The 15,112-nt window shown below is 34.0% G+C and overlaps 1 protein-coding gene across 14 annotated transcripts in view; it reads left to right on the top strand.

The window, feature by feature from the left end:
* Nucleotides 1-15,112, top strand: part of EHBP1 (EH domain binding protein 1) — a 326,529-nt gene that overhangs the window by 201,032 nt on the left and 110,385 nt on the right. For 8 of the 14 annotated variants that reach the window (XM_059659691.1, XM_059659690.1, XM_059659693.1 and 5 more), the window contains 5 exons: nt 96-274; nt 1,188-1,236; nt 2,704-2,733; nt 5,238-6,140; nt 13,759-13,902. In XM_059659691.1, coding sequence (XP_059515674.1) covers nt 96-274; nt 1,188-1,236; nt 2,704-2,733; nt 5,238-6,140; nt 13,759-13,902 — 1,305 coding nt within the window. The remainder of the gene's footprint in view (nt 1-95; nt 275-1,187; nt 1,237-2,703; nt 2,734-5,237; nt 6,141-13,758; nt 13,903-15,112) is intronic. The other 6 variants (XM_059659696.1, XM_059659694.1, XM_059659702.1 and 3 more) reach the window with 1 other exon arrangement.

Genomic DNA, 15,112 nt, shown 5'->3' with positions numbered 1-15,112 from the left:
GTTTTGAAGGACCTAAACTTACATCAAAGGGTTCAAATGATCTAGAAAGGTCATTTAATATTAAATTTCTATTATAATCTTTTTCTTTTTTCTAGCCAAGTCCTATACCAAGTCCTATTTTGGGGCGAAAGCCAAATGCTAGTCAGTCACTGCTTGTATGGTGCAAAGAAGTTACGAAAAACTATCGGGGAGTAAAAATCACAAATTTTACTACATCCTGGAGAAATGGTTTATCTTTTTGTGCAATATTACACCACTTTAGACCGGATTTAATGTAAGTAAAAATTTTTCATTCCCTATAAATATTTTGTAAATAAAAGATAGCTTTAAAAAATAAAATAATTTTAACACGTGTCCTGAAATACTTGACTTCATATTTCTTTTTTATTACCTACACCTCTTCTTTTTGAAAGAAATGCATGGCACCCTAGCTGGTTTGGCATAGTAGATAAGAGTGTCAGCCTGTAGACTGAAGGATCCCAGTTACGGGCACATGCCCGGGTTGTGGGCTTTATCCCCAGTAGGGGGCGTGCAGGAAGCTGCAAATCTATGATTCTCTCCCATCATTGATGTTTCTGTCTCTCCCTCTCCCATCCTCTCTGAAATTAATAAAAATAAATTGTTTAAAAAAGAAAGAAATGCATGCCAGAAAAAAAAGTCCTTCCTTCTTGATATCTAAAAAATCTGTTTTTTAAAAAATTATTTTTCTTTTTAATCTCATACAAAGAACTTACTTTAAATTATTATAAAAATTGGGTTAGTGTTTAAACAATAAAGATTTTTTTAAAAAATTTAGAAAGAGAAGTAGATGAAAAAAGAAATTGGGTTAGTGTTAAAATTATATGACACAAAGAAACCTGTAGCTCTTTGTACATTGACAAGGTATTGCCTCATGGTTTGTTTGGTTGTCAAGGCTATTTGGTTGTCAAGGCTAGTCTCTGCTTCCCTGCCTTAACGTCTCTTATGGAAAGCTTCAGGCAATGAAACATGTAATCACTGTTTTTGTGTTTGTTTGTTTGTTTATTTTTATTCATTTCCCACATAATTAGCTTGTTGATTGAATTGCTGTGAAGTTGCTAGTTACTCTTGGGTATTATTGAGTGTCAAATTTTTAGATTCAGTTTGTTTTAAAAATAGCTGTTTTGTAAAATACTGTATATATCCTACTGTGCCATTTTCTCCCTCAGTGACTACAAGTCTCTGAATCCTCAAGATATTAAAGAGAACAACAAAAAGGTAAGAATTGCCAAGAAAAAAAAAAGTTGTGGTTTTGGCTTCTCTGTAGGCTTTTATTAATTTGGTGGAAGTGAGATTGTTTGCAGCTCTCAGAAGGTAGTCCCCTTCCTGCAGTTCAAATAGGATGCATGGCTTATTCTAGTTGGTTATGGCCTTTAAAGATCACGAGTGCCAGTCTGGTGTCAGATTATACTATGTGTATGAACTTCATTACCTGTTAAATATTTGTTAAACCATATTGCTTTTATTCAGAATTTAGCTTTTAAAAAGTGCACCCATAGTGGTTGTGCCATAAATTATTATGAGTTTAGAAAAATCTGTTGGGAGAGGATGAGGTCAGGAACCTAAAGCCAAAAAAGAATGCCTGTGTTCCTAGAAACAAAATGATATGAACATTGGTTTCTTTTTTTATTTTCTGGTAAACTGCAATTTTTCCCCACATGATTAATTAATATACTGAGCTCAGAGCTTCCCAATTGGTATCTGGGGGATATCGATTCTTTCAGCCATCAAGGTAGTTGTGCAAGGGCTAAATTGCTAGAGCCTTCCAGGGCCAGCTGAGTATGGCAGCAGGCTGACTTAACAACTTCGCTCAATAGCACAATATTACAGTCTGTGCACCTTGAAATGAAAAAACAGGGAATCATCTAACTCAACACACAGTAGTACTCAGTGTTATTGTTTTTGGGAGGTAGGGGTTGTGCTTAATTGAATTCTTCAACTGCTAAGTTAATGAAATGTATTGTCTCAGAACCGGAGTTCCTAACCTGGGGCTATGGACAGAACTCAGGGCATCTTTGAACATGGCTAGTGGAAAAAATATATTTTCCTCAAATTTTTAACTAAAAGTTAGCATTTCCTCCAATTATAAATTTAGGCAACAATCTACTGTAGGATCAGCCATGACTGAGACTTTATCACCTTTAGAATTTCAGATATTTTCATGTCACTGTACAGCTGTAAATATCTACCAATACCTTTTAAGCTCATCATTTCTTCAAAATTACAGTAGTTAATGCATTTATAAAAGCACATATATTACTGTTTCTCAAACTGAATTTTGCTAATATTTTCATAGTTTTATTTTTAAATATAATTGGCTTCTTTTGTAATTCCTATGTATTTTATACATGTAAAACATTATTCTGAGAAGGGATTCATTGCCAAAAGAATTCATGGGATAAAGTGATTAATAATTATTTAGATTATTAAAACCACCAGTAATAAAATGTCTGTAAAGGAGACTTTGATAGAAGTTCAATTAACTAAGTCAAAATATTTTTTTTTACTTTTATTGCTCTCTAATACCAAAAATTTGTATTACTGTTAAAAAATTCTTATTTATTTGCAAATGTATTGTTATTATGTTGGCCATAAGGAAATACATTTAAAAACTGTCCATTTTTAATTGAAATATGTTACCCAAGAAAATCTAATCTTAAAAAAACAATATGATTTTCTTTATAGAAATCACCTTTATGGTGGGCATGCTGCAAAGTAAGTCATTCTCATAAAATATTTTCTGTATAATTTTAGAGAGCTTATATCTATTGTATAATTTTAGAGAACTTGTTTTTCATCGATTAAATTATATCTTTAGATGTGACAGTTCTTTACTTGCGTTTTTGCATTTGAATAAAATATTAAGCTAATTTAAATGCAGATAGAAGCATTATAAATCATTATTTTTATTAAGTGAAGCTTTCAGGTTACTGTTTAAAATTTTGAAAAGGAAACGTTTTTATCTAAATAATTTTTAAGAGTATGCGAACTCATTAAGGCTTAAGCCACTCTTCTTTACATTATTTTTTTCAGGAACTTAATAATGATGAGCATACCTTGGATTTACACATTATGACATAAAGGAGAATATCCTATTAAATTTTTTCTCAATTAGATCTTTCAGGGCAGATAATCATGTCTTGAAAGGATTTTAATTTTAATGATCCTATTCATTGCATGATTCAAATAGTTGTTGTTATACAGTCTTTTCTTTTCATCACTTTGCAACTTCTTACCTAATATCTACATTGAGTATCAGTTGCTACCTGCAGATTTATTTCCGGCTTCACACAGTTCTTCCTGATAACCCCATCTGCCCTTGATTGAACTTAAAGCAGCAGGAGAAACAATGCCTATGTTTTAAGTTCCATACAGATGTATAACATAACTAGCAATGATTCCTCCTTACCAATTAAGTAATATCTAGGACCGAATAAAACAATTTTCTCTCAAATACCTCTTTTTTCTCCCCACACTAATAGCTAAAAAGATAGTAGGTGGTTGACCATAGCAGAAGAGGTTAACCTATGGGAAAATTCCTTTAAAAGTCTTGACCTCGCTTATAAGAAACCTGGTTTGTCTTTAAATGTTTTTCTTTAGTGCAATTAGTGTGCATAAAATGAAATGCTACATGAAGCAGAACACCAGCAGGAGATTCCCCACAAGGAAGCTAATCATTTTTCCCAGGTCTGTAAAAAGTGCTGAATAAAAAAGGTATTTACCTGTGACATCTGATCTTAACCAATATGTCAGTGTTTTAGATAATTGGGAAATGTTTAGAATACTGCTTGTGGTGCTTTTCCTGATGGTCTGCAATTGATGCCTGTTAATCTAGTTGTCAAGACACATAAGGAGGAAAATGACTTTAATTTTCCTAAAACATGTAAAGTAACAAACAGGCCTAAACATGCACACCAACTGAGACATTCTCTCAAGTAAATATTTTGAGGTACCTATATTATGAAATATAGGGCTATGAAAATTGAAGTGGTTTTAATATCGCAGTTTCCTTTTCCTTTTCTTTCTAACGTATTCCATAACATTTATTAAACTACTGGAAGAATACAAAAAAGACAAGGATTAAGTTCAAAGGTAGTGATGCACTTTAACACGTAAGTGCAAAAGACTGATTTCTTCTTGTTACATGATTTCCTAATGTGTTGGTTTTTTTTAAGAAAAACTTTGAGTTATGATCCTACATCTTGGTTGTTACAAAGATAGGTATTTTATATCCCAAAGTAAGAATATAACTAAAGGATCTTTACTTTCTCCAAGAATATGTCTAAACCTTAAACCATATTATTAATGCTTCCTAGCAACGCAATGCTGTTTTCAAGGGTTAGGTCAGGATACTAATAATTAATTGTAAATTGAGAAACAGCTTTGATTCTTCAAAACTAGAAAAACCTGAAATGCCACAGTCACTTAAAGGCTAACAAAAATAATACAGTGCCGCCTCACATCTTCAACTACTCAAAACATTTTATTCTTTCCAAAATGGATGAAGTGAAATTAAGTCCCTCTTTTAATTATGAAAATCAATTTCAATTGGGCATTTAAAAAGTTGCTATGTTTGTAGACTTGTTTTATACTAGGTAATCTAGAAATTAGTTCTTTTGGAGTATCCAGCTGTATTTATTCTTCATGAGTCACTTCAGTTACATGACCATGGAAAAGAGAGTTTGATAGGAATGATAAAGTCCAAATGAACTATTTCTTATAACTTAATTCCTTATCTTAAAAAATAAATTCTAAGGGTTTTTTTGTTTGTTTTAACTCTCTTTTTTTGCTTATTTTCTTTATTGGAAAATAAAATAAGATGCAGATAGAACCACATTCCATTTGATATTAAGGAAATTTCTCTGGGATCTACCCCACTTTTACAAATTTATGACTTGGAATTTTGTTTTGCTCATGTAGTTGTCATGTACCCTCCAACAACAAAAATCCACTAAAATTATGCTGCTTGTTTTTTTATGGTAACTTAATTTTATTCATTTTTTAAACTTAATTTTGATATTTAATTTACATATAACATTATATTAGTTTCAGGTGTACAACATGTTTCAATTTTGAATCACTGTGAAACATTCCCCACATTAAGTTTAATTAACATTCGTTGTTTTTTGTTTGTTTGTTTGGGGTTTTTTTTGCTGTTTTTAAAATGTATGGAATATCTGAACTGTTCAATATATCTTTTGTTTTTCCTTCCTTTGAAGGCATATGATGGATTTGCCAGCATAGGAATTTCCCGCTTATTGGAACCTTCTGACATGGTCTTATTAGCAATTCCTGACAAACTGACTGTTATGACTTATCTCTATCAAATAAGGGCACATTTCAGTGGCCAAGAACTAAATGTTGTTCAGATAGAGGAAAACAGCAGTAAAAGTACATATAAAGTTGGAAACTATGAAACAGATACAAACAGTTCTGTTGATCAAGAAAAATTCTATGCAGAGCTTAGTGATTTGAAACAGGAACCTGAACTGCAGCAGCCTACCAGCACAGCCGTAGACTTCTTATCACAGGACGATTCTGTATTTGTAAATGATAGTGGGGTTGGAGAGTCAGAAAGTGAACATCAGACTCCTGATGATCATCTTAGTCCAAGCACAGCCTCCCCTTACTGTCGCAGGACTAAAAGTGACACAGAACCCCAAAAGTCCCAACAGAGCTCTGGAAGGACTTCAGGTTCCGATGACCCAGGAATATGTTACAGTACGGATTCAACTCACGCGCAAGTTTTGTTAGGCAAGAAGAGACTATTGAAAGCTGAGACTTTAGAATTAAGTGATTTATATGTTTGTGATAAAAAGAAGGATGTGTCTCCACCCTTTATTTGTGAGGTGACAGGTGAGCCAAAGCTTCAGACTCTGGACATCAGTAGTAACTTGGAGCAAGAAAAATTAGAGAATTCTAGACCCTTAGAATGCAGAACAGATCCTGAATCACCTATCAAAAAAACAAGTTTATCTCCCACATCTAAACTTGGATACTCATACAATAGAGATGCAGATCTTGTGAAGAAAAAGCATGGTTCCCTGAGGCAGACAGAGTCTGATCCAGATGCAGATAGACCCACTTTAAATCATTCAGATCATTCTGCAAAAACAGTCCAGGTGAGTTGGAATGATGAATACATATATTTAGTTCATAGTTATTCTTTTTTTTTCTTTTTGTATTCATAAAATACTTTAAAATGTTAAAAATGATTAAAGGTGGCCCTGATTGGTTTGGCTCGGTGGATAGAGCGTTGGCCTGCAGACACAAGGGCCCCAGGTACGATTCCGGTCAAGGGCATGTACCTTGGTTGTGGGCACATCCCCAGTGGGGGGTGTGCAAGAGGCAGCTGATCGATGTTTCTCTCTCATCAATGTTTCTCATCGGTGTTTCTAACTCTCTATCCCTCTCCCTTCCTCTCTGTAAAAAATCAATAAAATATAAAAAAAAATGATTAAAGGTGAAGTGTAATTCCCATTATATAAAAAAACTGAATATACCTGCTCTTCATTTAAAATTTATGATACAATATTTTAAGCCTAAAAATAAATTCCAATTTCAACATTGAAGGATAAATAATGTCATCCTCTCTTTTCTTTTTAAATATGGTTTTATTGCTTTTAGAGACAGAGGAAGAGAGAGGGAGAGAGAGAAAGAAACATTGATCCCTGCCTCCTGCAAGCCCCCAAATGAGGATGGAGCTGCAACCCAGGCTTGTGCCCTGATGGGGAATCAATCAATGACCACTCAGAGTGTATGGAACAACGCTCAACCAACTGAGCCACACCAGCCAAGGCTGTCAACTTATCTTTTTTCATATTTATTCATTCATTTGAGAGAGAGAGAGAGAGAGAGAGAGAGAAACATCGATTTGTTGTTCCACTTACTTATGTATTCATTGGTTGCTTCTTGTATGTGCCCTGATCAGATAGCAAACCCACCTTAGCATATCAGGACAACGCTCTAACCCGCTGAGCTACTTGGCCAGGGCCGAATATCAACTTTCAAATCAAAGTATTATTAACCTATAAAAGCAGAATATCTTACTGTAAGAAAAATTAAAAGATGTTTCAGTATTTCATTTAGTAACAATATCATTCTGAAATGTATAAAGACAAGTTAAATATTTACCATTTAAAGCATTTTCTTCAAATGTTTCAGTTGCATTATAATTGATCTTTTCAATCCCATCATTACTTGTAGATAAAAATTCCAGTGGCATCCAGCTTCTCCTCATGAGAAAATAATGATACAGATTTGACCTTACGATATTGACTGTATTTAATTGAATCTATAATACCGTCAATTATAATATATATCATTGTTTTATGAACCACAAAAAAGAAAAACACTGCCAATAAACTATGATACATGTTTTTCTTATCACATAGAATTTTTATTTTATACCTGTTGAAAGTTCTTTTAGATTTATTTAGGCATATAATGTTCCTTAATCAGATAACACATATATATAAAAAGGAAATTTTAAGCAAAATAAATTAAGGTATAATAAATTTAGAATTAGAATTTAGAATCCAGCTCTTCTGAATCATTTTTTGATATAAAGCTTTGGGCGTTCCTGTTTTCCTGCAGTGTTATCCTCTGTGCCTTCAGAAGTATTACATTACAGCAGTGTTTCTCAAAAGTATGATCAGTGACCACTGATATTCTCCAAGATTCTTTCAGAGAGCCCCAAAGTTGAAACTATTTTCACAATAATACTAGAACATTATTTACCTTTTTCACTTCCATTCTCTCACAGTGTACAGTGGTATTTTCTGGAGACTACATAATTTGTGATATCTCAACAAATCAAATATAGAAGTATATAATAGAAAATATAAAAATATAATGGCATTCTCATTTCTTGAAGTTTTTATTAGACTACTAGAGGCCCAGTGCATGAATTCGTGCATGGGTGGAGTCTGGCCAGCCCACCCCAATGGAGGCCAATGTGGGGCTGGGCCAGCCAGGGGGTGGGGGGTTGATGGGGGCCCAGATCAGGCTGATTGGCTGCCGCAGTGTGCATCATAGCCACCAGTCATTCTGGTCTTTCCGCCGTTACAGTCACTGGGCTTTTTTATGTATAGATTTTATTAGAATAACATCTAATGGGTTTATTATAGCTGTTTCTAAAAGAATAAATCAGCAACTATTTTTAAAATTTCTTCGTTTTAATTTTTTAAATGACAAATATCAATAGGTATAACCTACATAAGCAAAAGCTTTTTGGGATTCTCTATAATTTTTAAGCATATATAGGGATTATGAAACCAAAAGTTTGAAAACCTCTGAATTACAGCATTTCTCCACAGTTGTCTCTAGATTTTTCTTTTCAGTAATACTCATTGATAATAGCACTTTCTTGATCTTATTGGAAGGCCCCAACAAAAGATTTTTAGATAATAACCTGGAGTTAATTTCCATTCTCTGAAGTAGTTGTTAACTGAAACATCAAGGAATTGCAGTCATATCACCAAAAATATCAAATAGATACATATGTAGGCATTAATGACTGTTATCTTAACTACCACTTGTATAGCAGAGATGCCATCCATTTTAACTTTTCAGAGGTGTTAAGGAAAAATGTGCCTCTTAGGATCAAAGAAATATAGTAGTAGTTAACAAAGCAAGCCCTGTTCTCCTAATCAAAATTTTCAAATCAAAGGTTTTAAGTACACGAACTTTCAGGACAAAAGAGCCTTCAGGACATCATAATGTCCATACATAGTAGATAATCAACAAACATCAAGTGATTGACAATTGCAGAATTCGGTGAGCCTAAGTTCTAATATCGAATATAGGTTTTTCTTTCACCCCTAATTTTTTTTTATCCTCACCCAAGGATATGTTTATTGATTTTTGGAGGGAGGGAGGGAGGGAGGGAGGGAGGGAGGGAGGGAGGGAGAGGTGGGGGGTGGGGGGGGACAGAGAGAGAAGAGCACCGGTGTGAGAGAGAAACACTGCTGATTGGTTGCCACCTGTACACACCCCAATGAGGGATTGAACCCAAAACTTAGATATGTGCCCTGACCCAGAATCAAACCTGTAACCTTTTGGTGCATGGGACAACGCTCCAACCAACTGAGCCATCCGGCCAGAGCTTTAATTTTGATTGTTAGGGTAAATAGGTTTAGTTAAATATAGAAATTAATTAATGTTTAGAATTTTAAATTACTCTGGACTGAGAATCACTAAACCAGGATTCTCATTTTCGCATTGCCAATGATTAACATGTTAGTAACATGTTAACTGTTAACTAGCCATTTAAATTCTGTAAATCTTATTTTCCATATATGTAAAATGAAATTATCTCTGAGAGCCCTTTTAGCCATAAAATTCTATCATGCTGTGATTTTATTCAGATGACTGAAGTCATGTACAGTAAATCCATAGGATGATAGAAGTAGCAACTATTTACAACTCTATATATGTTTGTTTATTGGCCATTAGTTTATTGGTCAAAATTTTATTTAGGATAAATTTAAATTATCTTGGCAAAAGTATTGCCTGGCACTAAATAGTTTTAATATGAATGTTGATGCTTCATAGATTTTGTTTTTGTTGTTTAACTTTTCAGAGATGGTGTTTTGGGGTTTGGTGTGTGTGTGTGTTTTATATAGCAGCTAAATTCTGAACACCTAAAAATGTTTTTCTTTTTCTTTTTTGTACTGTGTTTCATCAGTTTTAAGATATGCATCTTTTTATAATTCTCTGAAATCAAGATGTTACTTATAATAAATAGTATGTTAGAGTTTGACAGTGTTCTTTCTTAGTAGTTCATAAAATAATGGTGAATCTAATAATGGTATTAAATTAGAGGAAATTTGATAATATAGTATGACTACAGAGACTTGGCAAAGTCATAATGTTGCACATTTGAGTGCTCATACATGTGATTACCATTGTATATCTTACACATTTCTTAAATTTACAACTAAGGAGGTAAGTGATTGAATCCTATTTTATATATGGAAAATGGGGGTTTACAGAGTTGCCTAAGATCATATAATAAGCACTAATGTTCAGACTGGAACCCAACCTTATCTTGCTCCAAAGTCTATGCTCATAAATTTTATGGTCACAATATCTCATTTTTTTTTACGATGATAGCACTAAGAATAATCATATTTCATATGTAAAGCAGATAGCTTTACTGAAAGCCAATTTAGCAATGCACATTAAGTTGCATAAAATGTTAATCTCATAAATTCTACCTCCAGGAATTTTTCCTAAGGAGATATTCAGAACTGTACATAAGAATTTACTACAAGTCCCTGGCCAGGTGGCTCATTTGATTAGAGGATCATCCCATACACCTAAAGGTTGTGGATTTGATTCCCAGTCAGGACATATACCTAAGTTTCAGTTCAATCCCTGGTTGGGGATATGGGAGGCAACCAATTAATATTTCTCACATCAATGTTTCTCTCTCTCTCTCTCTCTCTCTCTCTCTCTCTCTCTCTCTCTCTCTTTCTTTCTCTCTCCCCCTCTCTCTCCCCCCTCCCTCCCTCTTTCTTTCTCTCTCCCCTTTCCTCTGTTTCTAAAATCAATAAATATGAGGATTAAAAAATAAACTACAAGGTACAAAGCCATAGTAATCAAAATAACGTGGTACTGGGATAAAAACAGACATATAGATCAATGGAACAGAATAGAGAGCCCAATGGGGTAAAGATAGTCTATTCAATAAAAAGTGTGGGAAACTTGGATGGCCAACATGCAAAATAATGAAATTTGATCATCTTACACCATACACAAGAGTAAACTCAAAATGGATTAAAGACTTAAATGTTAGACTCGAAACCATAAAAATTCTAAAAGAAAACATAGGCAATAAAATCTCCAACATTTCTCTTTGGGATATTTTTTTCTGATATATCACCTCAGACATGGGAAACAAAAGAAAAAAAACACAAATGGGACTTTATCAAATGAAAACATTTTTGCACAGCAAAGGGAACCATTAACAAAACAAAAAGACAACCCACTGAATGAGAACATATTCATCAATACATCTGATAAAGGCTTAATATCCAGAATTTATAAGGAACTTATAAAACTCTCAATATAAATAAAAGAACAAAACAAAACAAAAAAACACAAAAATCCAATTAAGAAGTGGGCAAAGAACCTGAATAGACACTTCTCCAAAAAAGGGCATACAGATGGCCAATAGTCATATGAAAGGATGTTCTACATCACTGATCATCAGAGAAATGGAAATTAAAACCACAATGAGATATCACCTCACACCTGTCAGAATGGCTGTCATCAATAAGTCAACAAACAACAAGCGTTTGTGAGAATATAGAGAAAAGGGAGTCCTCATGCACTGTTGGTGGGACTGCAGATTAGTGCAACCACTGTGGAAAGCAATATGGAATTACCTCAACAAATTAAAAGTGGGACTAACTGCCTTATGACCCAGCAATTCCACTTCTGGAAACATATCCAAAGAAATCTGAAACACTAATTGGAAAGAATATATGCACCTCTATGTTCATTGCATCCATATTGTAGCATTATTTATAACTAGAGGCCCAGTGCATGAAATTTGTGCACAGGTAGGGTCCCTAGCGGCTTCCGGCCAGGGCCTCCCTTCTCCGGGCTGCCTGCTGCTGCCGCCAACCAGGGGGGCTAGGGGGGAGGCAGCCTGCCCCACTCCCTGGTCGAACACCCGGTCGAGGAGACAATTTGCATATTAGGCTTTTATTATATAGGAAGGATAGCCAAGATTTGGAAGCAACCCAAGTGCCCATCAGTAGATGAGAGGATAAAAAAAGCCTGTGGTACATTTACACAATAGAATACTACTCAGCCATAAAAAAGAAGGAAATCTTACCTTTTATAACAGCTTGGATGGACCTGGAGAGTATTATGCTAAGTGAAATAAACTCGTCAGAGAAAGACAAGTACCATATGATTTCACGTACATTTGGAATCTAATGAACAAAATAAACTAATCAACAAAACAGAATCAGTCTCATAGAGAACAGAGTGACAGATGTCAGAGGGGTGGGGGTTGGGCCCTGGATAAGGGTGAAGGGACTAGGAATAAAAAGAAAGACTCATAGACCCAGACAACAGTATGGTGATTTCCAGAAGGAAAAGGGCGGTAGGGGGAGGTAGAAGAGGGTAAAAGGAGAGTTAGAGACATAATACAATATACAGATGATGTATTGTAGAAGTGTATACCTGAAAGTTATATAATTTTATTAACCAATGTCACCCCAATAAATTCAATTTAAAAAAGAATTTATGGATAAAGATGTTCATAAAAGCATGTTTATGATAGTGAAAAATATAAACAACCTATATATGCAATAAGATGAGTTAAATAAAATATGAAGCATTTATGTTAATAGATTACTAGACCATTTAAAACTGTTTTCATGTCACCAGACATAGTTACTAAAAATTTTGTTTCTTGTAATTAGAGTTTTAAGATTTATTCACCATGCTCTATATTACATTTCCCTGACTTATTTATTTTATACCTGGTAGTTTGTACTTTTTTGACCATGTGGCTGTCCAGTTTTCCCAAAACTTATTTATTGAAGAGACTATCCATTTGCATAGGTTCATTTCTGAGCTCCCTGTTTTGTTTCATTGATCTGTGTTTCTGTTTTTATGCCAGTACCGTACTGCTCTGATTACTATAGCATTATAATACTAGTATAGTTTGAAATCAGGGAGCGTGATGCCTCCAATTTTATTTTTACTTTTATATATTTTCTAAAATTTCTATAATTAATATAAATTGCATTTATAATCAGAAAAAAATTGTATTTTTGTGTTTTAAACACGAAAGCAATTTTTTGCTACACCCGTGTAGCTGATTGAAATCCCTAAAGGACTATAGAATCATATGTAGAGCTTGTGGGATCTTAAAGATGATCTCCCCTTTTTTTAAGATGAGAGATTTTTTAAAATATAATAATAGTTAACATTTATCCAATCGTCAGTATATTATTCTACTTCACTTAATCTTTATAGTATACTTAATGAGAGTTGGTCTGTTTTTATTCCCACTTTATAAAATGAGGAAATGGAGAGTTAGACAGTTTGATTAACTTGCCCACAATTAAGTGATGGAACTGATATTTGACTCCAGAGTTCTTAAATATCATGTAATGGAATACAGTATAGTTTTTAAGTGACCTGTTCAGTGTTAAATTGTGTATCAGGATTAACAGCCTGATATTTAGACTGCAAATTCAGTGTTCATTTCACTAATTCTTTCTGTTTAGAGAAAAGTGTTGATTTGTAACCATTTTAAATGCAGTGACCAATTTTATTCTATTATGTCTTATGAACATGAACTTAAAATCCTCTTAAAACCTTGGTTGATAAAAATGTCCTGGAATTAATAGTGTTGGTGGTTCACAACGTTGTGAATATACTAAAAACCACTGACTTGTACAGTTTTTAAAAAATTCTTCCTTGCTTAAGATTACAGAAAAAAGCTTTTAAATTGTTCTATTAAAATATAAAGAGACCCAAAAATGATATACACAGGAAATTTATAATGAAGTTTTATATGACACCAAATAAAATAATAGGCTTACTGTTTATCACCTCTTCCTTGACTATGAAGGATACCTATGACTGAAGCAACACTATTATTTTGACAGGTTGTATAACCATTGATTAGTTTAGAAATGTAGAATACATGCTTTTGGGGTTTTGTTTGTTTATTTTTGAGGCTTCTAATTCTGTATCTTTGCTTTTAAGCAACGAATGTTATCTCGACAAGAAGAACTTAAAGAAAGAGCAAGAGTTCTGCTTGAGCAAGCGAGAAGAGATGCAGCTTTAAAGGCAGGGAATAAGCAGAATACCAACTCAGCCACAGCACTCTGCAACAGGCAGCTAAGTGATGTGAGGATCATTGTTTTAAAAATACCATAAGTTGTTCGTTGTAATCATGGGGTTGAGGGTACTAATTTATTTATATTTTTGCTAAATTACTTTTCTACATACTTTGTATATTGTGGGTATATGTTACACTGTTGAACTTACAAAATCATACTTGGAGGAGCATGTTGTGATGATTTCTACACAGTAGTGTTAGCTATGAGGAAAAGTAAGATCCTGGAATATAATTTCTGCACATACATGAATAATTTATTTTTTCAATAATATACGTTTATAATTTAGTTGTACTTTGTTTAAGATTGTATTTTTGTCCATGGAAGTTAATTTTGTTGAAAATACTAGAATTTAATAATTATGCCTATCATTTATTGAATACCTAGCAAATATTCCAGGTTCTATCATGGATGTTTTACATAATTTTTATTTTACTTAACCCATGAAGAAGATTTTCAAGCTACTTTCCAGATTAAAAAAAACCTAAGGCTCATAGATAGGTAAGCAAGATTGCAGAGTCAGTAAATGATTTGAACCTCAGCCTCATCAGACTTCATAATCAAAATGTTTTTTCCTATCATATACTGCCATCCCTGTTAAATCACATTTTTTATATAGTTTTTTGTAGTGCTTCACAGATAATAACATATAGTAATAGAAGCCCTTAGACTTGGGGACATAAACCTCTTCATGAGTGTGAAAACCATGATGACAACTCTGCCCTACCAGCAAACTCACATATACATAAAACTGCATCATCTTTTTTTTAATTAATATTTTTTAGAGCAGTTTTTGTTTTACAGGAGAATTGAGGGGAAGGTACATATTTCCCATAATTCCCTATACCAGGGGTGGGCAAACTTTTTGACTCAAGGGCCACAATGGGTTCTTAAACTGGACCGGAGGGCCGGAACAAAAGCATGGATGGAGTGTTTGTGTGAACTAATACAAATTTAAAGTAAACATCAACACTAATAAAAGAGAAAAATGGTAATTGGCGTACGAGCTACCCTTTTCATTGGCTAATCAGGGCTATATGCAAATTAACTGCCAACTATGATTGGCAGTTAACTGACAACAAGATGGCGGCTAATTTGCATATGTAGGCACAATGCAGGGAGGCGAAAGGGAAAGCAGGAAGAAGGCCCCTGCCACTGACAGTGATCGGAAACCCAGGGGGGAGCTAAGAGCTGGGGGGCAGGGCAAAGGCGGCCCTGGG

This window comes from Myotis daubentonii, chromosome 12 (assembly GCF_963259705.1).
Source record: "Myotis daubentonii chromosome 12, mMyoDau2.1, whole genome shotgun sequence".
In the NCBI taxonomy this organism is placed as follows: domain Eukaryota; kingdom Metazoa; phylum Chordata; class Mammalia; order Chiroptera; family Vespertilionidae; genus Myotis; species Myotis daubentonii.
The sequence above is the reverse complement of the archived record's forward strand: the minus strand, read 5'-3'. Positions and strand labels throughout refer to the sequence as shown.